General features: G+C 46.0%; 2 protein-coding genes across 6 annotated transcripts; both read right to left on the bottom strand.

Annotated features, from left to right (window-relative positions):
* Positions 1-5,183: 5,183 nt before the first annotated feature.
* Positions 5,184-8,246, bottom strand: LOC123134447 (nucleotide-sugar uncharacterized transporter 2). 3 transcript variants are annotated; one of them, XM_044553700.1, is made up of 7 exons: positions 7,721-8,246; positions 6,874-7,025; positions 6,556-6,764; positions 6,386-6,479; positions 5,966-6,132; positions 5,701-5,871; positions 5,184-5,578 (listed from the first exon to the last, which is right to left on the bottom strand). In XM_044553700.1, the coding sequence occupies exons 1-7, from the start codon at positions 7,854-7,856 to the stop codon at positions 5,308-5,310; spliced, it is 1,200 nt and encodes a 399-aa protein (XP_044409635.1). In that variant the 5' UTR covers positions 7,857-8,246; the 3' UTR covers positions 5,184-5,307. The 3 variants fall into 3 exon arrangements, with proteins under 3 accessions (XP_044409635.1, XP_044409637.1, XP_044409636.1); XM_044553702.1 differs by having other exon boundaries at positions 7,692-7,798; XM_044553701.1 differs by lacking the exon at positions 7,721-8,246 and adding an exon at positions 7,389-7,647.
* A 9,484-nt stretch (positions 8,247-17,730) lies between these two features.
* On the bottom strand, positions 17,731-22,801 carry LOC123138077 (zinc finger protein CONSTANS-LIKE 9). Of its 3 annotated transcripts, XM_044557989.1 has the most exons (6): positions 22,552-22,777; positions 21,959-22,037; positions 20,158-20,819; positions 19,570-19,770; positions 18,995-19,260; positions 17,731-18,621 (listed from the first exon to the last, which is right to left on the bottom strand). In XM_044557989.1, the coding sequence occupies exons 3-6, from the start codon at positions 20,731-20,733 to the stop codon at positions 18,492-18,494; spliced, it is 1,173 nt and encodes a 390-aa protein (XP_044413924.1). In that variant the 5' UTR covers positions 20,734-20,819; positions 21,959-22,037; positions 22,552-22,777; the 3' UTR covers positions 17,731-18,491. The 3 variants fall into 3 exon arrangements, with proteins under 3 accessions (XP_044413924.1, XP_044413923.1, XP_044413925.1); XM_044557988.1 differs by lacking the exon at positions 21,959-22,037 and having other exon boundaries at positions 22,552-22,801; XM_044557990.1 differs by lacking the exons at positions 21,959-22,037; positions 22,552-22,777 and adding an exon at positions 21,627-21,942.
* Between the last annotated feature and the right edge of the window lie 433 nt (positions 22,802-23,234).

Here is a 23,234-nt window from a genome sequence, read left to right as displayed (position 1 = left end):
TTGGCTAAGAGAATCATTAGTGGAATCAAGAGAACTACTAGAAGCAACAACATTGTATTTAGCATGATTATTATTACTACTAGTGGAAGAATCCTTCTTGTTCTTGTTACTAGATTTGACTTGAGGCATGTAAGTAGATAAGCATGTAAGTAGATAAGAGTAAACGCTTGGCAATGTAAGAGGAACTTTTCTTGCAAAGATCATCATTGATTGCTTTTAAGAACTCATGCTCTTGCTCAAGGTTGAGCTTTTCAAAGCGTAACTTCTCATGAGTCTTCAAAAGTTCTCGATGATCTCCTAAGATAGTTTCATGAGCTAACTTAAGAGTGTTTAGTTCTTTAGTTAGGAGCTCAATCTTCTCCTTATCATTGTCATTCGTTTTATCTTGATTAGCATGATTAATTGACGTTTCATCATAGTATTCATCACTAGAGTTGTCAATAAGTAAATTATCATCACCTAACAAGTCATCTTCATCACTATTGAAGTCAACATACTCGGGGTGTGTTACCTTTGGGCCTTTAGCCATGAATCATCTTCCAAGTCCTTCATTTGGTGAATCAAATATGTCATAGGAGTTGGTTAACACAAGTGCTAGACCGGCAACACCTTCATCTTGAGTATGTTCGGAGTCGGAGTGATAGCTTCTCTCGGAGTGATTGTCGGAGTCGGAGTCGGATACCCATTCACCAACATGAGCTTGATGTCTTCGTTTTGTGTAGCTCCTTGATGACTTGTCCTTCCTTTCCGAATCCTTGCTTCTCCGGGATGTTCTTCGTTTATGACGATCATCTCTACTCCTTCTCTCTCTTGGTGGTGATTATTCTCTTCTACTTCTTCTCTTAGGTGATTCTTCTCTTCTCTTGTAGGGAGCCGTACACTCATTGGAATAGTGTCCGGGTCTTCCACAATTGTAGCAATTACGCTCTCGGCTAGAAGATCTTTTTTCATTGTAGAACCTTGACTTGGAGCTTCTCTCTTTGCTTCTACTCTTGTAGAACTTGTTAAGTTCTTCACCATTAGGCTCAATTCTTCATTGAAGGTTTGTTTCTCACTTGATGACGTGGGAGCTTCACATGAGGCTTTGTAAGCACCACTTGACTTGTTGTGGAGCTCCTCCTTATCCTTGAGTGACATATCATGAGCAACAATTCTTCCAATGACTTCTGTTGGCTTGAGATTCTTGTAATTGGGCATCATTTGGATCAATGTGCACATGGTATCATATTTTCCGTCCAAAGCTCTTAGGATCTTCTTGATGATGAATTTGCCGGTCATCTCTTCACTTCCTAAGCTGGCAATCTCATTTGTAATGAGAGCAAGCCTAGAGTACATTTCAGCGACGCCTTCACCATCCTTCATCTTGAACTTGTCAAGTTGACTTTGAAGCACATCCAACTTGGATACCTTGACGGAGTCGGTACCTTCGTGCATATCAATCAAAGTATCCCAAATTTCCTTTGCATTCTCAAGACGGCTGATTTTGTTGAATTCTTCGGGGCACAATCCGTTGAAGAGGATATCACAAGCTTGAGCGTTGTATTGCAGCATCTTCAACTCATCCGCGCTAGCTTCACGGTTCGGTTCTCTCCCATCAAAGAATTCACCTTGCAAGCCAATACACACAATAGCCCAAATGGCGGGGTTATGTCCAAAAATATGCATTTTCATCTTATGCTTCAAACTAGCAAAATTAGTACCATCAAAGTAAGGACCTCTACGGTGATAGTTTCCCTCGCTAGACGCCATACTCTCCTAGGTTGTGAAACCAAGGCTATGACTACCAAAAGCTATGGAAATCAAAGCAAATGGAGACCAAAGCTCGGATACCACTTGTAGGATCGAAAGTATGTCTAGAGCGGGGGTGATTAGACTACTTGACCAAATAAAAACTTATCCTTTTCCCAGTTTTAGTCTTTGGCAGATTTTAGCTAACTTAGCACAAGTCAAGCAATCTCAACACAATTCAAGCAAGCATGCAAAGAGTATATGAGCAGCGGAAAGTAAAGCATGCAACTTGCAAGAATGTAAAGGGAAGGGTTTGGAGAATTCAAACGCAATTGGAGACACGGATGTTTTTTTCATGGTTCCGATAGGTGGTGCTATCGTACATCCACGTTGATGTAGACTTCAACCCACAAAGGGTAACGGCTGCGCGAGTCCATGGAGGGCTCCACCCAAGAAGGGTCCACGAAGAAGCAACCTTGTCTATCCCACCATGGCCGTCACCCACGAAGGACTTGCCTCACTAGCGGTAGATCTTCACGAAGTAGGCGATCTCCGTGCCCTTACAAACTCCTTAGTTCAACTTCACAATCTTGTCGGAGGCTCCCAAGTGACACCTAGCCAATCTAGGAGACACCACTCTCCAAGAAGTAACAAATGATGTGTTGATGATGAACTCCTTGCTCTTGTGCTTCAAATGATAGTCTCCCCAACACTCAACTCTCTCTCACAGGATTTGGATTTGGTGGAAAGAAGATTTGAGTGGAAAGCAACTTGAAGAAGGCTAGAGATCAAGATTCATATGGTAGGAATGGAATATCTTGGCCTCAACACAAGTGTAGGTGGTTCTCTCTCAGAAAATGCAAGTTGGAAGTGTAGGTTCGTTCTGATGGCTCTCTCCACGAATGAAGAGGAGGTGGAGGGGTATATATAGCCTCCACACAAAATCTAACCGTTACACACAACTTGCCAATCTCGGTGGGACCGAATTGAGAAACTCGATCGGACCGATTCAGCAAATCTAGTGACCGTTAGGATTTTCGGTGGGACCGACATGCAACTCGGTAGGAGCGATATGGTTAGGGTTAGGGCATAACGTAATCTCGGTAAGACCGATTACACAAACTTGGTGGGACCAATTTTGGTAATAAGCTAACCAGAGAGTTGGTCAGGTAAACTCGGTGGGACCGGTTCGCTCATTTCGGTGAGACCGAAATGTTACGAAAAGGAAATAGAGAGTTTACATTGCAATCTCGGTGGGACCGATCGCTCATCTCGGTGGTACCGAAACGTTACGAAGGGAAAAAGAGAGATTACAATCCCATCTCGGTGAGACCGAGATCCCTATCAGTGAGACCGATTTGCCTAGGGTTTGTGGCAGTGGCTATGACATCTGAACTCGGTGGCGCCGGATAGAAAGAATCAGTGGGGCCGAGTTTGACTTTTGGTTTAGGTCATATGTGGATGTGAGAAAGTAGTTGAGGGCTTTGGAGCATATCACTAAGCATTTTGAGCAAGTAAGCCATTAAGCAACACCTCATCCCTCCTTAATAGTATTGGCTTTTCCTATAGACTCAATGTGATCTTGGATCACTAAAATATAAAATGTAGAGTCTTGAGCTTTGAGCTTGAGCCAATCCTTTTGTCCTTAGCATTTTGAGGGATCCACTTTTCTCATCCATGCCATGCCAATCATTGAGCTTTCCTGAAATATTCATTTTGAAATAGCATTAGCTCAATGAGCTATATGTTGTTAGGAATTACCAAAACCACGTAGGGATAGTTGCACTTTCAGGGTGGGGGGGCGCCGCCCCCTTTCCCTTGTCCTATTCGGACTCAAGGGGGGCGGCCAGCCCTCCTGCAGGCCTCCTCTCTCTCCACTAAGGCCCATCGAGGCCCATTAGTTCCCCGGGGAGTTCCGATAACCCTCCAGCACTCTGGTTTTATCCGAAACTTCTCCGGAACATTTCCGGTGTCCGAATATAGTCATACAATATATCAATCTTTATGTCTCAATCATTTCGAGACTCCTCGTCACGTTCGTGATCTCATCCGGGACTCCGAACAAACTTCGGTCATAAAACATATAACTCATAATACATATCGTCATCAAACGTTAAGCGTGCGGACCCTACGGGTTCGAGAACTATGTACACATGACCGAGACACATCTCCGGTCAATAACCAATAGCGGAACCTGGATGCTCATATTGGCTCCTACATATTCTACGAAGATCTTTATCGGTCAAATCGCATAACAACATACGTTGTTCCCTTTGTCATCGGTATGTTACTTGCCCGAGATTCAATCGTCGGTATCATCATAACTAGCTCAATCTCGTTACCGGCAAGTCTCTTTACTTGTTCCGTAATACTTCAGCAACTAACTCATTAGTCACAATGCTTGCAAGGCTTATAGTGATGAGTATTACCGAGAGGGCCCAGAGATACCTCTCCGAAACACTGAGTGACAAATCCTAATCTCGATATATGCCAATCCAACAAACACCTTCGGAGACACCTATAGAGCACCTTTATAATCACCCATTTACGTTGTGACGTTTGGTAGTACACAAAGTGTTCCTCCGGTATTCGGGAGTTGCATAATCTCATAGTCTGAGGAACATGTATAAGTTATGAAGATAGCAGTAGCAATGAAACTGTAACGATCATAATGCTAAGCTAACGGATGGGTCATGTCCATCACATCATTCTCCTAATGATGTGATCTCGTTCATCAAATGACAACACATGTCTATGGTTAGGAAACATAACCATCTTTGATTAACGAGCTAGTCAAGTAGAGGCATACTAGGGACTATATATTTTGTCTATGTATTCACACATGTACTAAGTTTCCGGTTAATACAATTCTAGCATGAATAATAAACATTTATCATGAATTAAAAAAATAAATAATAACTTTATTATTGCCTCTAGGGCATATTTCCTTCAATACCGAGATGTGGCGCAAAGTGGTTGAGGGGGTTGCACGGTTCAGACCCCGACGAATCCATCCAAAACACGATGATATCAAAGGTCGGGCTGCGTCGAATCCAGCGCCGGTGGCGGGGGCCATATATCTGTTGATTTAAGCATCTACGGCGGCAGGAGAGGACCAAATTGGGATGGGGAGGAGCACAGCAAGTCCTATGGAGGATCAAAAGTGGCGCGTGGTGAGCGACGTAGGCAAGAAGGGAGGCACCGGGATAGATGCAACACGGGGTGGGGTGGGTGCGACCGAGGGGAGATGGGGCATTTTTTATTCGGGTGGGTGGGAGGCTGACCAAATATAGGAGTTCGTGATGCCGAGGAGTATTTTTTTTCTCCTCTAACCATTATACAAGTTTGGCTAGGTGCCGGTTAGAGGAGTAAACTAAATATTTTACTTCTCTAACCACTATTTTTTTGCACTAAGAAGTTTTTAAGTGTAAAATCATTGAGAAGACACCTGCCAATGGGAAAAGGAATAATATAGGAATCTAAAATCACAAGTTCTTCTATGTACAACAGATGCAGTGAGAGTCTACCACAAACGAGGTTTACAACACAACCGACCACCAAAGTCACCTAACTCCCAACTCACACGGAGTCCTCGTAGTCCGAGCTGCCTCCATCGCCAGCGGGCTTGCCCATGAAGGAGTTGGATCTCGACGGCGGCTTCTTTCCGCTGGGCGCCGCCGACTCCTTCTTGAGGCCCAGGTAAGTGTAGAAGGACATGCCGCCGAGGGCCACGACGGCGCCGCAGATGCTGGTGACCCCGGGGTCCGAGCGGAAGATGAGGTAGCCGGAGAGCATGATGACGATGGTCTTGAACTGCCCCAGCACCACGTGCGACAGCGCCGAGGTCGCGCTGCATGCATGCCACAAGCAAATCAACACGGAGTCAATTAGCAGCAAGTTCATCTTCTTACCCATTTTGAAATCTCACAAGGAAGAATGTTCTTGTTAAGAAGAGAGGAAAAATGGTCTCACCCAAGGGCCAAAGCGCCGGACCACTGGAGGAGGAAGCCGAACAGAGCAGAGATGACAATGGCACAACTATTTCTGAAATTCCAATTGAACAGCAGCAGGCCCGGTGGATCCAGGAGAGGCATCAGCGCCAGCAAGAAGAATATGGTGACGGGGGTCGTCTTCCACATCAGCCTGGTTGATCGAACAATCTGTGTTATGTTACTTAACCGAAAAACAATGCGACGACGCGCCTCCTGCGGATCGAAATGCAGAACTTGGAACTTACGCGAGGGCGGTCCAGTTTCCGGTTTGCTGCAGATTCGACCACAGGATCTTGTTTACCGCGCTAGGGACGATCCAGGCCAATGCTACGCAGGCGCCGAAGAAGTTGAACTCTAGGTCTGTGACGGTGGCCACAGCCACTCCGATTGACACAGTTGCTAGTGTGATGACCTGTGTAAATGTTGAAGCAGGATTTCCGGTTAAAACTGAATAAATTTGACAGCATAATAGGTATGCACTATCGACAACAAACAAACACATGCACACATATGGCATGAGTGGTAGTCTGCTAGAGAGACAACAAAACATGTATTTACAGCACAATTTGTTGGGTTTTCTTCCTCTGAAGAAATATGAGGACAGTTGTGTTCAAAGTACAGAAAAGGCATGTGCAGCTCATCAGTAACTATGGAGGTAAACCTACCTTCTGGCAGGAAACCTTCTTCTTAAAAAGCATGAACTCCGCTGCGACGATTGTCGGAGTCACGGCAATCTTAGCCATTTGGTAGAAACCTACACTGAATAGCAAGGATACTGAGAACACATAAAGCAACATCACTGAACATACATAAATGGAAACAGAATCCGGTTTACCTATTGTGTTTCAAGCTCACGTTCGCAAGCCCGGTGGAGAGAGACATCACGGCGCCCAGAGCGAACAGAGAGGAGAAGGGCGTCGACTTGGAAGGCGGCGCAACCGGCAGCAGGGACAGGGCCTTGAGGATCGCCATGAGAACCAACGCCACCGCGTAGTGGATCAGTGACAGCGCAATCGGGTACTTAAACCCGACACTCCCCATCACCTACAAGACAATTGATCCGAGAGTTAAATGAAATCTTGCTACTAACTCGTAGTACATGAAGTAAACGAAGGCGGCATATGTAGGTGGATGATGTGGGGATTGTACGTACCATTTTGTTGGCCACGATGATCCCAACGGCGACGGCGAAGTTGAAGGTGAGCGCGACGGACGGGCCGCAGAACCGCTGCTGCTGGCGTTTGGCCCCTTCCGAGCTGTGCATCTCGTTGTACAGGGAGCTCCGCAGCTCCTCCAGCGCCCGACCTGTACGTAGGACGACGGGGCGCCATTAAGTCAGTGGGCGTAAAAACTGGATCAGGTTTTTCACACGTTGATTTTCAGAGCAACTCCATAGGATTTCGTGAGAGATGGAGTGTAGCAGGAGCATGTGCAGATAGTGGGGCGCCATGGTGGACACGAACCATGGCGAGATCATATATATTTTGTGCCATTCCGTACGTTGTGGAACCCATTGGGGAGGAATGCTAGGGCTAAAGAACACAATAATACACTAGGGCAGAGTAATGGCACCACGGATGAAATTAACTTGCTAGTCTCACTGATGCAGAAATTGCTAAATAAAGATTTCAGAGGTGCGTGAAGAAGGGGATAAAGAAAGCGTCACACTTTGGCGATGATGCCCTGGAGCCCCGCACCGGAAAAGGATCCAAACGGAGCAGGCATGCCGAGCAACAGGCAGCCAGCAACGGCCTTGCCGTTCCCAGGGAAATGGCGCCCAACAAACCGCGAAAGGGCGCAGCTATCGTGCCGCTTCCCCGCACCAAAATCTGCCGAAATTTCGCAACAAAACGGGAGCAGTTCTCCTTGGCCTGGAGAATCTCGCTGACTTGACTTCTGGACCAAAAAAATTGGCACGAACGGAACAGAAGAGCAACCGCGCATGCAGAAAGGGGGGAGGAGAGGATTGACCGGCGGAGGAAGAGGGCGACGGTACCGACCGGTCTCGCCGGCGTCGCTGTCCTTGCGCTTGATGAAGCGCCTGCCGCCGCCGGCCAGGACGGCCTCCCAGACGCCCATGGCCGTGACGGCGGCCACCTCCGACGCGTCGACCCGCCACCACCGCAGCTTCATCATGCCGCTCTCGCTCGCTCGCTCGCTCGCTCACTCCCGGGCAAGGCGAGGAGGCAGAGGAGTTAACGACGACAAGGGCAGCATGGATTCAATGAGTGGCCGGTGGGCGGTGCTTGTGGTGCCGGGCTATTTCGGGGCCGACGCTCGTTTTAGGAGGGCGGACACGGGCGGGAGGGAGGGTACCACTGCGGGGCAGGCAGCGGCCTAGGCGAAATGCGGGAATGGCAAACAGTGGTGGTGATGGCCGGTGGCTGGTGGTGAGTGGCGATGAATTGAAGGTGGCGCGAGCCGCGAGTGGGGAGAGAGGACGGGGGCGAGTTAGTGGTGGCGTCGTCGTGGGCAGTACCTACGTACGTATGTACGTGAGGTGGTTGGTTTCTTGGCCTGCTCGCGCTGCTGCTTTCCGGGAGGAGTTTTTGGGCTCGTTTCAGAGTGAGATTGTTCTGGAAGATCGCCGGAGCTGTTGGGTTGTTCTGTTAGGATGGCTTTCCTTTTAAGTTTGTACCGGACATTAACCTTTTGAGGGGAGAGACCCTGTGGAAAAAGACCTTTTTGGTGTAGTATGCACGACGGTGAGGTAACTGCACCCAATGCTGGCACGTACTGCGCCACATTCATCTGCCGTCCGTCCGCGACAAGTGATGGATGGAGAAGCCTACCTCTCTGCCCTACCCGTAGGAAACGTTTTCCTTTTTGTAAAAAAGGATCTGGATCTATTGAAAAAGTTCATCAAAATTACAAAGCATCCTTGACGTAAAAAAATTACACCAGAATTCTTGGACCATTGAACAACCATCGTCATCCAGCGGCAGAGACAGGCCCAGGCACCCCGGGTGGCTGCTTGGGCGCGTGAGCCCAATTCATAGTGCTATAGTGAACAAAAGGCGGCCTGAGGCGGCTAAGGGCGTTGCAATGTCTTGATGCCGACATTGTCCCCATCCACTACCCAAACAGTGGGCGGATTCAGTATGGTTCAAGGGTGTACAGATGTACACCCAAAATTTGCTGCATAAAATTCCCATATATAGATATATGGCAAAAAAGACTAAGATTGGCATACTTTAAGAGACTACACAGTAGCTCTCATGTGGCAAACGGATTAATATTAACCCATTGGCCACTAACCACACCTAACTAACCAGTAGCCCAAGAGCAGTAACGAGCCACCTCTACCCTCACGCATGAGAGATACTAAGAGCATCTACAACCGGACTTGGAAAATCCGACCGATCTCTCAAACGTCTGCGGACACGACCGGGCGCGTCCGCGGACAATGACTGGTCACGCCTCATACTTGGTGTTGTGCATCCGAGTCTCTCGTATTTCATCCACTAGATCCGTACAAACGATACAAAAGAAATCCTACATATTACGCACACGCTAGCTAACTACACCTTATCGTCGGAAATGTCCAGGATGTCGACGGCGAGTGGAAAGTAGCGGCGTCAGGACGAGAGTGGGGAAGTGTGGATGGATAGGGTTTCGGTGCCGGCGGTTGGCTTAAATAGTCAGGTTAGGGCACAACGCAATCCACCGAAGGAGACGAGCTTCAGACGTCTGGTTTTATAGTGTTTTCATGTGAGCCCCGGCCGTCAGTCCGACGTGACGGACATGCCCGGACGTTTGAGGCGGGTTTGAGATGTCCGGTTGCAGATGCTCTAAGAGCAACTCTAGCAGACCCCGCATTCGCCCCCGACCCGTAAAATAACCGCCAAAATGCGGGTACGGGCCGGAAAGCCTGCCCGGCCAGACCTCGCATCCCGCCCCGGCCCGTAAAAAGTTTTGGGGCGCGCGGCAAATTCCCGACCCCAACCCGGGAAAACGCGGGTTTCCCCCTCGCGGCTGCAGTGCCCTGCATCACAGAGAAGCAGTTGGCGGGAGGGACATTTCAGCCCGCGCTCTTTTCCCCCTCCTTCCGCCGCCGCCCGCCCTTGCTTCCGCCCCGCCCGCCGCCGGCAATTCTGGCCATATCTGCGATGAAATCGTGCCCCGCGCCACCCCACACCCGCCCGCGCCGAGCCGCTGCAACGCCCCTCCGCATCCAGTGAGAAGAGCCGTCCCCCGTCGCCGCCGCCGCCAGGGATCGACCATCGTCGAGCGCAGCCCCTCGTCGCTGCCCGGGATCGCCCGCCACCGGTTAGTCCCTTTTTTGTGATTTTTGCGAGCTGTGTAGTAGATTGACGCGCCGGTGTGCGTGTAGATGGAGTTGACCCCGTGCGAGAAGTTCTTGCTATCCGATTCGTCCGATTCGGACGACTCGGATGTTGAGACCATGCTTGCGACCTTTCGGCAGCAAACATTAGCCATGGCGCTTGCCGTGAAGGAGCATGAAGACGAGCACCGGAAGAGGAGGCGAGGATCGACTGTCGGGCGTTTGTGCATTCCTCGGAATCGCCATCTTGGGAACGAGATGTTGATGCAAGATTATTTCGCGGAGAATCATACATATCCTCCGCACCTCTTTCGGAGAAGGTACCGAATGCGCCGATCCCTCTTTGTGAAACTTGTTGAAGCTTGCGAGGCAAATTGCCGGTATTTTACTCAAAGAAGAAATGCAGCGGGCTTAAAGGGATTTAGTGCATATCAAAAAATCTCCGCAGCTGTGCGGGTGATTGCATATGATGTTCCGGCTGACTATGCCGATGAGTATCTTCGCATTGGTGAAGATAGCACAACTGAGGTTGTGCACTATTTGTATTCATGACAAGTTTTGTGTTGCGCTATTTAAGTTTGCTACGGTTATTTGAATAATTATTTGTAATACGGATGATTATTGTATTACGTTTGATTCGAATAATTCAGTTTGTTTTTTATTGTTGAATTATGTTGTATTTGATATTTGCGGGCTGATGATATGCGGGATGCAGCGGCACAAAGAGCATAACCCGCAAAGCCGACCCGTAAAAAAGTATATTCCGCGAATATACTTTTTTACGGAACCGTTTGGGGGCCTGCATCTGTACCAACCCGAGCCAGCCCGCAAAAGCTGTTTTGCGCGAACTGCAAACGCGTTTTACGGGCCGGCGGGATACGGGGTCTGCTAGAGTTGCTCTAAGCATAGTCAAATACCCGTAAAAAATCTCGGTCCAAAGCTTCAATCTGAGATTTCATTTGTTGACCCGTACATGTGTAGGTTATGTTTGGATTTATCGATATATAGCTCTGTACATGACCACATTAGTACTATTGATTTAGAAACAACAAATGAATTATCTTTGGATTGATTTCGTTCATTAGTAAAAAAATAAATGAATGAATTATCTTTCTTCTGAGGATCGAATGAATAATCATTGGTTTTAGAGATATATAGCTCTTTGTAAAAAAATCTTCTCTCGAGATATTGATCCTATTGTGAACAATTTGTATTGTTGTGGACCAATGGACTTTTTTGTTAGGATGAAAAAAAATTGCACACCCAAAGTTGCATTCTCGGATCCGCCACTGTACCCAAATCATTATCTTCTTAAAATGCTTAAGCTGTGATTTTACTACCTACACAACAACACGAGTCGCACAAATCGCGGGCTGGGCCACCAAAAGAAAAAGTTCTGGAGAATCAACCCCCTCCCCCCCCCCCCCATACTTTCAGTAGAATCAGCCTCCCACATACTTTCTGGGGAACAACATCCCCCATTCTTATTTTGGGAGGCGTTGGTAGATCCACTGATGGAGTCACGTAGACATTGCCGAGCCTGTAGGTGAAGTTGAGGAACCCCACAAGTGCTTGTTCCGGACCTGGCCCATGTAGAACTTGGCCGGAACATTCCCGTTTGGCTCCCCGGAGAGCAGCTGGGAGAGTGGGGGCGTAGAGCATTGTCGATATCACGGTCGTCTTGGAAGCGCCACCGATCACAGAGGCGCACCAGGAGGGGGACGAAGGTGTTGGCCAGGACGGTGAAGTGCAGAGTGGCGTTCCAGGTCAGGTTGGTGCTTCCTCCGGAGCGATCAAGGCCCACGCGCAAGCACTAGCCAGTTAGGTTACTGGTGATTGGACTTTGCCAGTGATTTTAGTCCCGCCTCGATTACGGGAGGAGGGTAGGGACCACTTTATAATGAGAGTGTCACACTTCCTTCAAGCTAATTTTTTGTGATGTGGTGGGCTCTCCGCTTATGGTAGCATGTCTGATGCGCACTGGAAACACTTGAACGTGGATTGGGCCTGGGGCGCTAACAATTGGTGTCAAAGCTAGGGCCGCCATTCCCACCCGAGGAGCTTCCTAGGGGATGGGGTGTTAGGCTACTGTTCATTGAGCGCTATAAAGGAGAGTGCCACTCTCCTTCATGCTAGTCTTGAAACGTCCGAACATGGGCGGGAGGTAGAGAGCTGGGCCTGGCCATATAGTGAGAACGAACACATAGACCTTCATCTTGGAGCAAGTTTTTGACGTCCTCAAAGCCATGGGCCGAAGGGATGGGACACGCTCCCCGCATTTCCTATTCCGTGCTTCAGGCGCTAGTTAAATGTTATTCTGTTAACTAGCACCCACGCCCGATCACCCCTCGCTAACACATGGGCCGACCCATATATGGATCGTAGCAAGATTTCGTTCTAGTTTCCGGAAGCATCCCACACCAGTTTCTGGAAGCTTTCAACATTTTTTTTCCATTTATGGTTTTTCTGGACCGGGTCTTGTTCGGTTTTGGTGTTTTTTTCTTCTTATTTTTTCTTTATTTCTTTTTTCCTTTTAGTTTTTGTTTTAAAAAATCTTCATAAATTATTTCCAATTTTTGTAAACTCAATGCCTTGAACTTTTTATAACTCATGAACTTTTTCGAATTTTGTCAACATTTTTTAAATCCATGAACTTCTTTCAAATTTGGAACATTATTTCAAATTCTTGAACTTTTTCCAAATCCATGAACTTATCAATTTTTCAAAAAAAATTCCCAAGAAATCCATGAACTTTCAAACAACCAATTTTTTTCAAATCAACGATTTTTTTATTTTTGAAAAATCCATGAAATTTTTACAAATTAGCAAAATACTGTTGAAATCCATGAACTTTGACCAAATTTACAAAAAATAAATCAATGTTTTTTTCAAATTTCTAAACTTTTTGGAAATGCGTGAACTTTATTTGAAGCTACGAAATCCGAGAACTTTTTTTCAACTTTGTGAACATCTTTTAAACCCGCAGACTTTTCACAAATTCATGAACTTTTAAAATATATGAGCATTTTTCAAATCCATGACCTTTTTAAATTCGTGAATTTTTTCATATTCACAAACTATTTTTAATTTGCACATATTTTTTGAATTTTGTGAACATCTTTTCAAATTCGTAAAATTTTATCTAATTCACAACTTGTTTCATATTTTGTGAACTTTCAAATTTTCACGAACATCTTTTATTATCTTTTGAATATAAGAAAAAATAATCTTTGAAAACTTGGACCTTTTTCCTTATCTAGTGTGATACCTTTTTTAGGGAAATCTAGTTATGTTTTTTAGCAGCTTGAGGGGAATCTTTTCTATAGTAACAACATGCAATTTATTCAAAGTTCAAAAGTCGAGGTTTTTGTTTTTTGAGAAATCTTGTCCCACTTTATCAAAATTCAGAGATGTTCATGGGTACAAGATTTTGGTCGTGGGGATTCCTCAACCACAGATGACGGCCTACTACTAGGTTACAAGAATGCTTTGCTAAGTTGTGTGCTTCTACATTAAAACGTCTGTGCTTATGAACAAAGTTACATGAAATAAAGGATCTAGAACGGCTGATGATCTCCCTAATCACCTCTCCATGCCATCCACCAGTGCTTGATGGATGTCGTTGATCACTGTCAGGCAGTCCGAAGCAACATGTAGGCGCTGAGCTCCAAGATCCTCAGCTAGGGCGAGAGCATCCCTTACCGCATACGCCTCCAGTGTCGCCGGGTCGACCATCTGCGTGACCAGTGACGATGACCCCAGGTATAAGCCATTATGATCTCTGCACACCACTGTCGAAGCACCAAAGTTACCCTGATTTGCCACAGCTCCATCCACATTAAGTTTTACAGTGCCCTCCGGTGGCGGCCTCCATTGTTCTAGTCTGACAGTTGGTTGCCCCGTCACTACCCTTGGTCTTTTCTCCGGTTCCTGGGCCTCACTCAACTCCCGCAGATATGAGGCTATGAATTCATGTGTATGTCTAGGCCCCTGAAAAACAGATTTGTAGACGGCTTTCCTTCTCACATACCAAATCGACCATAGCATGACTACAAGCCTTGCGAACTGATCTTGGCTCAGAATCTCATGGAAGTCGAGTACCCAGTTCTTCGCATTAGATCCTTCATTCTCTGAAATTTTCTCCTCCAGGTCGTCATCCGACAAGGCCCATACACACCTCGCCATGGTGCAGTGCATGTCTCCACCAGTCTCCGGCGCCGCAAAGAGGGCACACATCAGTTTCTGTCATGTTCTTGTGTTGCATTACATCAAAAGTTGGCAGTGAGTGGTGCGCTAATCTCCATAAGAATACTCTCACCTTGGCCGACACTTTGATCTTTCACAAATATGACCATGCACTTTCTTCCTTTGCACCATCAGAACATTCTCCGCTCCCATCGAGCCAACCTTCTCCCTGAATTTTTGTCTTAATGATGACCTTGTAGGCCGAGCGAACCGTGAAAATGCCCTTGTTGTTCGGTTGCCAAGCCCACAAGTCGTCAATGTTCTGCGTACAAACCGGGATTTGCAAGATTTCCTCCGCATCATTTGGCAAAAAACGCTTTGAACTAGTTGCTCGTTCCATGTAGGTGTAGTTGGCTCAAGAAGCTCCGAAAACCCTCACTGGTGGGTTCTGCACCAGAGATAAGATTGGCCTCATGAAATTACCTTTGGGTATCCAATTATCTGCCCAAATCCGAGTCTCCTGTCCATTCCCAATTCTTCTAATCAAGCCTTGCTTCAAAATATCCCTGCCCTCAAGAATCACTCACACACTTGGGATGGTTTTGCACGAAGTTCTGCCTCAAGAACCGTGGTATTGGGGAAATACACGGATTTCAGAATTCTAGTACTCAAATTGTTTGGCTCCTGAATAATTCTCCAAGATTGTTGAGGGATACAAAGGTGATTGCGAATGAGATACCTAGGCCACGGCCCACTAGGGTGCCCGTGAGCGCCAGCTTAGGGCGCTGAAGGCACAAGTTTTTCTTTTCTTTTGAGAATGAAGGCGGCAGTTATCCGTAACGCCATATCTCGCTTATAGCGAGTACAATGGAAGACTCGCGTGAACATCTACAGTAATAGCCTAGAATCGTTCATTTGCAACGTACTGACTCTTGCCACTGCGCCATCGTCTGGTTCATGTTAACTTAGTATGTCGCGACCTAGTTGAAGAAATAGAGCCGATCTTCCACTGTTTTGTTTTCTGATTTTACCATCTTTTTTCTTAGTTTATTTCTCTGTTTTTAAGAGTTCTTTTCTGTTCTTTTCTTTCCTTTTTCTTTGTTTTTATTTGATTTACTTTGATTCATTTTCCTTTTTCGCCAGATTTTTCTTTCTTTTTTCTTCATTTCCTTCTGTTTTGTTAGTTTCTTTTCTCGTTTTTCATTGGTTTTATTTTGTTTTCTCTCAGGGTTTCACTTTTTTCTACACACATTTTTGGTGTATATCCAGTACATTTTTCTAATACACGTGTAATTTTCCACTACAAAAGTAAATTTATTGAATACATGGTCAACATTTTTTTATACACATTCATTTTTTTCAAATGTTTATTAACATTTTTTAAATAACATATTTTTTAAGTGCATGATCAACATATTTTCTATACACATTTAACATGTTCTTTCAAATACTTGATTAACATTTTTCAAATACAAGTTAAATTTTTTTAATACATGGTCAATATTTTTCTATACAAATTTAACATTTTTTCGAATGTTTGATTAACATTTTTCAAATACAAAGTTTAACATTTTTTAATACGTGGTCAACATTTTTTCCGTACATGTTTAACATTTTTCAAATGCTTAAATAACATTTTTTGAATACGTGGTCAACATTGTTCTACATACACTTAACATTTTCTCGACATGCATTTAACATTTTTTTAATACGTGGTCAACATTCTTTCTATACACATTTAACATTTTCAAATGCTAAATTATTAGTTTTGGAATAGATGATTAAAAATTACAACACTTAACAATACAGTGTATTAGCAACAATACACTTGCACACCTAACAAAATCAACAACACCCAATCAAAACGGTGCCATGTCAATGCATAAAGTGTTTCATGTTTGCAGAGGATTACACTACATAAAACATCAAGTCCATTAGTACATTAACTTGGTTAAATCTACTAAATAAATTAGCTTTTCAATCGACACAATTCATATTTCACTATATTATCTTGCTTTCTTTTTTTTGCGAAAAAACTTCCAATCTATTCATCTTCAATCATGGCAGTACAACGAATACCAGAAATAAAAATTACATCCAGATTCATAGACCACCTAGCGACGACTACAAGTACCGAAGCGAGCCGAAGGCGCTCCGCCGTCATCGTCCTCCATCGCCAGAGCCGAGCACAACTTGTTGTAGTAGACAGTCGGGAAGTCGTCGTGCTAAGGCCCCATAGGACCAGCACCCCAGAACAGCAACCGCCGCTGATGAAAAATAACGGAAGGATCCAAACCGAAGACACACGAACGTAGAAGAACAACGACGAGATCCAAGCAAATCCACCAAAGATAGATCTGTCGGAGACACACCTCCACACGCCCACAACGATGCTAAATGCACCGCCGAAACGGGGGCTAGGCGGGGAGACCTTTATTCCATCTTCAGGGAACCGCCGCCGTCTCGGCTTCCTGAGTAGGACAGAAACCCTAACAAGATTGAAAAAATGACTAAAAACGGAGCTCTCCCGCCGGCCCTTGGCAGGATCCACCGCGCATCCATTGCCCTAGGGCCACCGGAGACGAGGCGGACCTGCGCCGACGCCGGCGAGAGGCACGAACCCTAACTTTCTTTCTTGGAGGAGGAGGAGGAGAAGGTAGTTAATTAGATGGTTGATTATATTATCTTGCTTTCAAACTACTAAATATCACATCCATAGATAGATGGATACTTACATCATGCGCACAATCATAGAACCTCCTTCCAGTGAGGGTGCCTTAGAAAGCTCCAAATTTCTTAACATTTTTCTTGTGGTCGCACTCGAAATCCACAATGCCCTCAAAGTCGAAGTCTTCAAAGATCAGAGACGCCTGGATTGAGCTCAAATGAGATAGAGCTAGTCAATTAGACTGGATTCGGTTTAAACACACACTCAAATCCAGTAAATCCCAAAATCACAAGCAATCGTAACCCTAACCTAGGAGACAGAGAAGAGAAAGCTTATGTGAGAGTCGAACTCCGCCAGGGAGTCATCGCTGCTCTCACCGTCGTTCCAAGAGACCATGGCGGCCGACGACTGGGCAAGCATGAGCTCGAAATCTTGACGGCAAGCAGCGCAGCAACCAGAGGAGCGCGAGGGTGCAGCAGATGAGCGCAATAGCAAAGGGAGCGAGGGAGGGGGAGAATGACTATGGAACACCGACCGGGGTGAACCCTTGGCTCCGACCGAGCGCGGTCCCGACCGAGCCGTTAACGCCTCACTGTTAGCTCTACCGCCACGTGGATGCTTAGACACGTCAAATACTTCCCAATTTTTTCGTAAGTGTATTTTGCCACCGTCAACGATAGCTTTCAGTGCATTTTGCCACGTTTTGAATTGTGGTGATGTTTTGCAAGTTAGGACACGATTGTGATGGTTTTATGCATTTCACTCGCTGACCAGAATGAACACAGTCTGTCAGGAAAATGTGCACTATTGCCTTACCCGAAGAATGGCAATTCTGGCACAGATTAAAGAACAGAGGCCCAGCGTCCACATACTGACATACAAGGAAGCTTCTACTTTCACACCCAGCATCTTTAAAATTACAGGAACAGACTTTACAAGTTATAACAGGCACCACAGTTCGTTTTTAAACAAGGCTGCTAGCGCCTGCGTCATAAATAAATAATGTTACAGGAAGAAACTACACGAGTATAATTAATCAAGGACCTGGCAGCCAGCGCACCGCACACGGAAGCAGTGGCAGGTATGGCGTAGCCATGCCCACGCATGCGGTGGGAAGGGAGCCGGGAGGACTAGTCCCTGTAATTGTATTGGATTAATGCACAGATGGTGGAGAGTGATCGAAACCACCCACCAAGAAGAAAATGATATCTGCACGCTCCATCCACCTCCAAGGAGAATATGAAGCAGCGGCATAACATGAACTTCCCGCGTGTTTGCAGCTTCTCTATCTGTAGTACTTCCTCCGTTCCTAAATATTTGTCTTTCTAGATATTTCAATGAACTATCACATACGGATGTATATAGACATATTTTAGAATGTAGATTCATTCATTTTGCTCCGTATGTAGTCACTTGTTGAAATACCTAGAAAGACAAATATTTAGGAACGGAGGGAGTATTTTCCAACTCACCAACTGGTGTGTTTTTTTTAACGCTTTTCCGGCTGCGCTGTCCGGCACAATTGCTGGTGTTCTCTTTCTTTTTCTTAGTGCGAGCGACACCACATGAGCTGCTGAAGGCTATATTGTTGCTAGTCTGGCACTGGATGGATATAGCCAATGGCATTTGGGCTTCAGTAGCTTCGTGTATCGTTGAGCGGATCATAGTCGTATGCTTCGCCGGCTTTGACAAACCGGCCCTTGACCCTTTTCCTCACGTCTGCCCTAGCCTTGCGAGAAGCGTACCTGATCTTCTTGTCGAATCTGTCAAAAAAAAAGTTATGTCACCAAAGGATGCTTAGTAAATTTTGGAAGAAAAAAATGATAATCAAAAGCTAGATGCTGCCTGATGAAGCTAAGGTGGCCAAACGGACTGGTGGCATGTCGGAGAAGTAACAGGCCACCTTTAACAAACAGCTATAAAGAAAAGCTTAGCTCAACTTAACAGAGTATTTGTAATTTCACAGCCATCAGACACGTGTGCGAATATTTACTTGGTAAATGTAAAGCTTTTAGAATTCTGAACAGGAAACTATGATTGCGGGCATGTTTTTAAAGCATGTAATAGCTGAAATTCTAGTATTGCTAAAAATGATGAGAAAAAAATCGACGAAAACCCACAACGAGGTGTGCTTACTTTCTTCTCTTCTTCTTCTCCATGTACCGCGAGAGAGCACTACCTCTGCTGCCACTGGCAATTGAACCTTCAGGACCAGGAAGCCAGGGTGGCTCGCCCGTAAGGAGCAGTGGTGATACCCCACAATCTTGGTGATCTCCAGCATTGCTCTCACCAGTCAAAGCATAGAACGAGAGGGAAATACTGGATATGGCCTGCCTAGCAGGAACACAGAGGCTGGAGTCAGCAGATACTGCGTTGCTACATTCGGGCTGCGCGGGTTTGAGCTGCTCAAAGCACAAAAAATGTCTTAGAATAGTGAATTAACCATCAGATAGACTACAATTCTTTTTCTTTTGAGAGGATACTGTAATATAGCCCTTGCATGGAAAATAAACTGAACTACTTTGCTGTGAAACTAAAAGGTCCTCAACTGAATTTTGACGAGTGAACTGACATAACAACAACAACAACAAAGCCTTTAGTCCCAAACAAGTTGGGGTAGGCTAGAGATGAAACCCTGAACTGACATAACAACTTCCAAAATATGCACCAGGGGAGGTAAATAGAGAATATTTCATGCAGAAAGTACAAACCTCGTTACAATCAGCAGCTGGCATTTCCTTCATTCCAAAGTAACTGTCAATTCCAGCATCATCAAATAGTTGCTCTGTCTGAATGTGAGGAGTACCAAACAGCTCTTCATAATTCTCAAATGTCAGGCCAGCATCATCCACACAGAAGTTTTCATATATGCTGCCATCATTGAACATATCGTCATCTGTTACACAGGGTACCTGAATGATGCAACCAACATTTCATAAGCATACAATGATACGAAGGGACGGAGAAAGCTGTTTTATGAAACATGGTGACCATGCATAAAAAGATCCCGATTTCCAAAATATTGCAATTGTTTGACCGCTCAGATTAAGAATATTTTTAAAACATTTTGCCAACAGTACAAGAAAAGATAATTGGCCTGCAGAAAAGGTATGCGCCTATATTGGTGCATTTTACTGCAACTGCAAGTCTACAGCATGACTAATGTTTGACTACATTCATATGTTAAGTAATGTTGCATGCAACAGGCTATGAGCTGATGACATATGCAGAAACCTAGCAGAATAGTTAAATAACAATAATATATGTTTTCTGGGGGAATATGATTAGCCATATTGTACCTTAGGTGCCATCGAAACTGATTGAGCTGGCTGATGTGTAGGAAGTGGCCGAAGATTCATTTCGTCTCCGGTATTAAGCTTTTCGCCAGTGTGTGGATCACTGATGAGTGATGTGTTAGCCATATCCAGCAAGCTGCTATCCTGTTGAGCGCCACAATGATTACTGACACCACTGTCATTAATGCTCATCATGCTTATTCCTTCCTCGCAGTTCGGCTCAGCAGCTGCAGAAGGGGCATCAAAATCAAAGGACCAGATTCTTGCCAGCTCTTCTGATGATGGGCATCCTGAGTAGCAGTTTATGGTCTGCCTTAGATGCCCGGCAGCCAAGGATGTCGCGGCATGCCCGTTCCAATCACAGTTTTGGCAAAGTGAGGTGTTCTCTTCAAGACACCGGACTGCTGCAGGCTGTGAAGCACAACGATCACACAGAAGGGTCCTCATATGTCGCTGGGAAAGGGTGTTAGCCGAATGCACATTACGGTCGCACGATAAGCATAAGGATGCAGCATCCGATCGGCAATAAATTGTTGGCCTTTGCTCCCCACAAAAATCACAAAGAGCACCCATGATCATGGGGGCTCTTCCTCCAGCTGTTTAGTGCCACTGCCACTACAACAGGCACTGTCCCGGGCTCTCTTAGTTCAATTCAGTGAAGGGTCCTACATGACATTGAAATGCAAATACAAGAGATCGTTATCACCGAAGGAAGCTTATTTGACCAATTTTGTGCAGATATATAAAAATATGATTCTAGAAGGAACAAGTTAGGAACTAATCCACCCACTTGCAGCAACGTGTACATATACAATTTACAGGAAAAGAAGGCATGTTTTATGCCGCCCATAGTACTTTTGAGACAGACCATGCAAATGTCACTTGCTCTGTTCTACAACCAATAGGAATGCTCCAAAGTGTCACCATATAAGAACGAAACAAGAATGGTCCATTTTATTCATATATTGACATCAGCTAGTAACAACACAGATCTAGGATAATATTTTTAACCGCGTCCATATTTAGGTAACAGAACATTTCCATTTAAAGAGACTTATGTAGGTTTTGACAGAGTCCACCTGGAATTGCCGGCCAAGACATAAAGAATCCGAGGTGATAATCACCCCCAAAAAAAGAATTAGAGTTTTAAAAGCAAAAGTACAACTGACTGGTCTTGGGAACTTTTCTTCTTGATGCACACTACAATTTTATTTATTAATTAGTAATACTGGTTATAATATATAATCATATCTACTACTCCCTCCGTAAAGAAATATAAGAGCATCACGCTCTTATATTTCTTTACAGAGGGAGAAGTATATTCTCCGTAAAGCATACAAAGAAACAATATGAAAATAAAGAACTTAAATTGGAGTCAACACTGAACTACATTCGCTCCGAAAACCAGAGAGACCGAGAGACAACCCTAGAATGCACTTTGTAACACCAAAAAGGAAAAGAGAAGTATTAACCTGAAGGCACGAAGCAAAAGCATTGGTTTGAGGAAGCAAGAGCATCTAAGCAAGCATGGCTGAGAAGCAAAAGGGATGGAGCACAAATGGAATTATGGAACGCTACCGACCCCGGGTGCAAATGGCCGGATTAGTTGCTGGTCTTATCTCAGAACGCGCCTATTTCGGCACATGAAACGGACACCTTTCCGTTCAGTTTGCTGCGTCACAAATCGTTGCTGCCTTAAGGTACTAATCCGAGCCTGGGGCGGCACTAATCCCACTTTTTATGCCAACTTGAGCCTAAAGAAAACCATGGGTGGATAAAGCCAACGAACTTTCCCTAAAATTACCTCTGTCTTTCTGATTGATTGAAAACACCCGAATTTAAAGCCGCGATAGGGATATCCTTTCAGCGCCTAGCCATAGCCGCTGCCAAGAAGAGAAAAAAGAGAGCCGTATGAGCAAAGCGCAGTGCAGCTATAGCCTAGATGGCCGGGTGCTTTTCCACCACGCCGCCAGTAGGCACTAGGCAGTATGAAAAGTGAAGCGTGGAAAATGGTAAATCCATGCCGTAAGCAACTAAGATGAGAACTTACGCAACCAAATCTAAGCGGAGTTAAAACGTACGCTCCACGCGACACGAGTTAAAACGTGAGCAGCCCGCGAAACAAAACGGAAAAAGACTTGAACCCGCTGGAACGGAGACGAGGAGGACCCGAGGATCGAACGCTCGGATCACCGAGACCTACCAGGCAGCCGCCGGTCGGTCCGGCAGTCCCACCCAGACACCCAGTCAATCGCCTGCAGCAGCAGCAGCTCGACCCACGGAACCCATCGCGCGAACGGGCCGCTGCTGCTTACGGAGTGGAGCTAAAAACCAAGGAAACGACCAAACCCAATCGACGGCGACAGGTGGAGAGCTTAGCAAGGGAGCAGAGCTCACCGGACCGCCGCATCGACGTACGGAGGCGCCACGCCCGACGGCGCGGGTGGGCGAGAGGGTCCTCGAAGCTTCCACGGGCGCCTGGACTAAAAAATGACTTTTCTGGAGGAGGAGGGTGCGGGTGGAGAGAGAGATAAGCGAAGGGAGGAGGTGGAGAGAGAGCGCGGCGGCAGAGGGAGAGGGAGAAGAAAGGAGAATAGGTAAAGGGAGAAAAGAGCGACGGGGATGAGGGTGGAGGGGCCCTTTCCGAGTGCTCTTTTGCGCTTTTGGGGGCAGAACCGTCACCCGGGCGCTGGATAAGGGGGCGCTTGGCGCCGTGCCACGTGCGCGTCCTTTCGCCAAGTGGCTAGCCGGCTCGTTTTCCCCTTCTGCCCCTCGCTCGCCCGTGTGTTGGCTTTTGTTTTCTCTGCCGGCGCGGGCCCGCGGGGCGGCGCGGTGCGTACCGGCATGGCGGAGCGGCGGCGCCCATACGCGCCGGAACTGGGCTGGCAGTATAGTTTTTCTTGCAAACATGATTGAGTACTAGGCATTTTACGTAGCACTCCCTCGTTCACTATTACTAGTACTCCCTCTGTTTTTATTTAGGGCAACGATCTGCGCCGGTGTGCCGGCCCAACTATTGGGCCGATCGCACCACAGCCGTTGGATCCGCGCGCGTGGGCCGTTAGATCCTGTTGAAGAAA

This window comes from Triticum aestivum, chromosome 6B (assembly GCF_018294505.1).
Source record: "Triticum aestivum cultivar Chinese Spring chromosome 6B, IWGSC CS RefSeq v2.1, whole genome shotgun sequence".
NCBI classification, from domain to species: Eukaryota; Viridiplantae; Streptophyta; class Magnoliopsida; order Poales; family Poaceae; genus Triticum; species Triticum aestivum.
This window is presented reverse-complemented; position numbering and strand designations above follow the sequence as displayed.

What these genes read in the sequence shown, in the direction of transcription:
- LOC123134447 (XM_044553700.1), bottom strand. Translation starts at nt 7,856, where the DNA reads ATGATGAAGCTGCGGTGGTGGCGGGTCGACGCGTCGGAGGTGGCCGCC. An exon ending in TCATCGTGGCCAACAAAATG is followed by an intron (nt 6,765 to 6,873) that starts GTACGTACAATC and finishes ATTGTCTTGTAG; the next exon opens with GTGATGGGGAGTGTCGGGTT. An exon ending in AGAAGGTTTCCTGCCAGAAG is followed by an intron (nt 6,133 to 6,385) that starts GTAGGTTTACCT and finishes ACATTTACACAG; the next exon opens with GTCATCACACTAGCAACTGT.
- LOC123138077 (XM_044557988.1), bottom strand. Translation starts at nt 20,733, where the DNA reads ATGATCATGGGTGCTCTTTGTGATTTTTGTGGGGAGCAAAGGCCAACA. An exon ending in CAGCTGCTGATTGTAACGAG is followed by an intron (nt 19,261 to 19,569) that starts GTTTGTACTTTC and finishes TGCTTTGAGCAG; the next exon opens with CTCAAACCCGCGCAGCCCGA. An exon ending in GAGAAGAAGAAGAGAAGAAA is followed by an intron (nt 18,622 to 18,994) that starts GTAAGCACACCT and finishes TTTTTTTGACAG; the next exon opens with ATTCGACAAGAAGATCAGGT.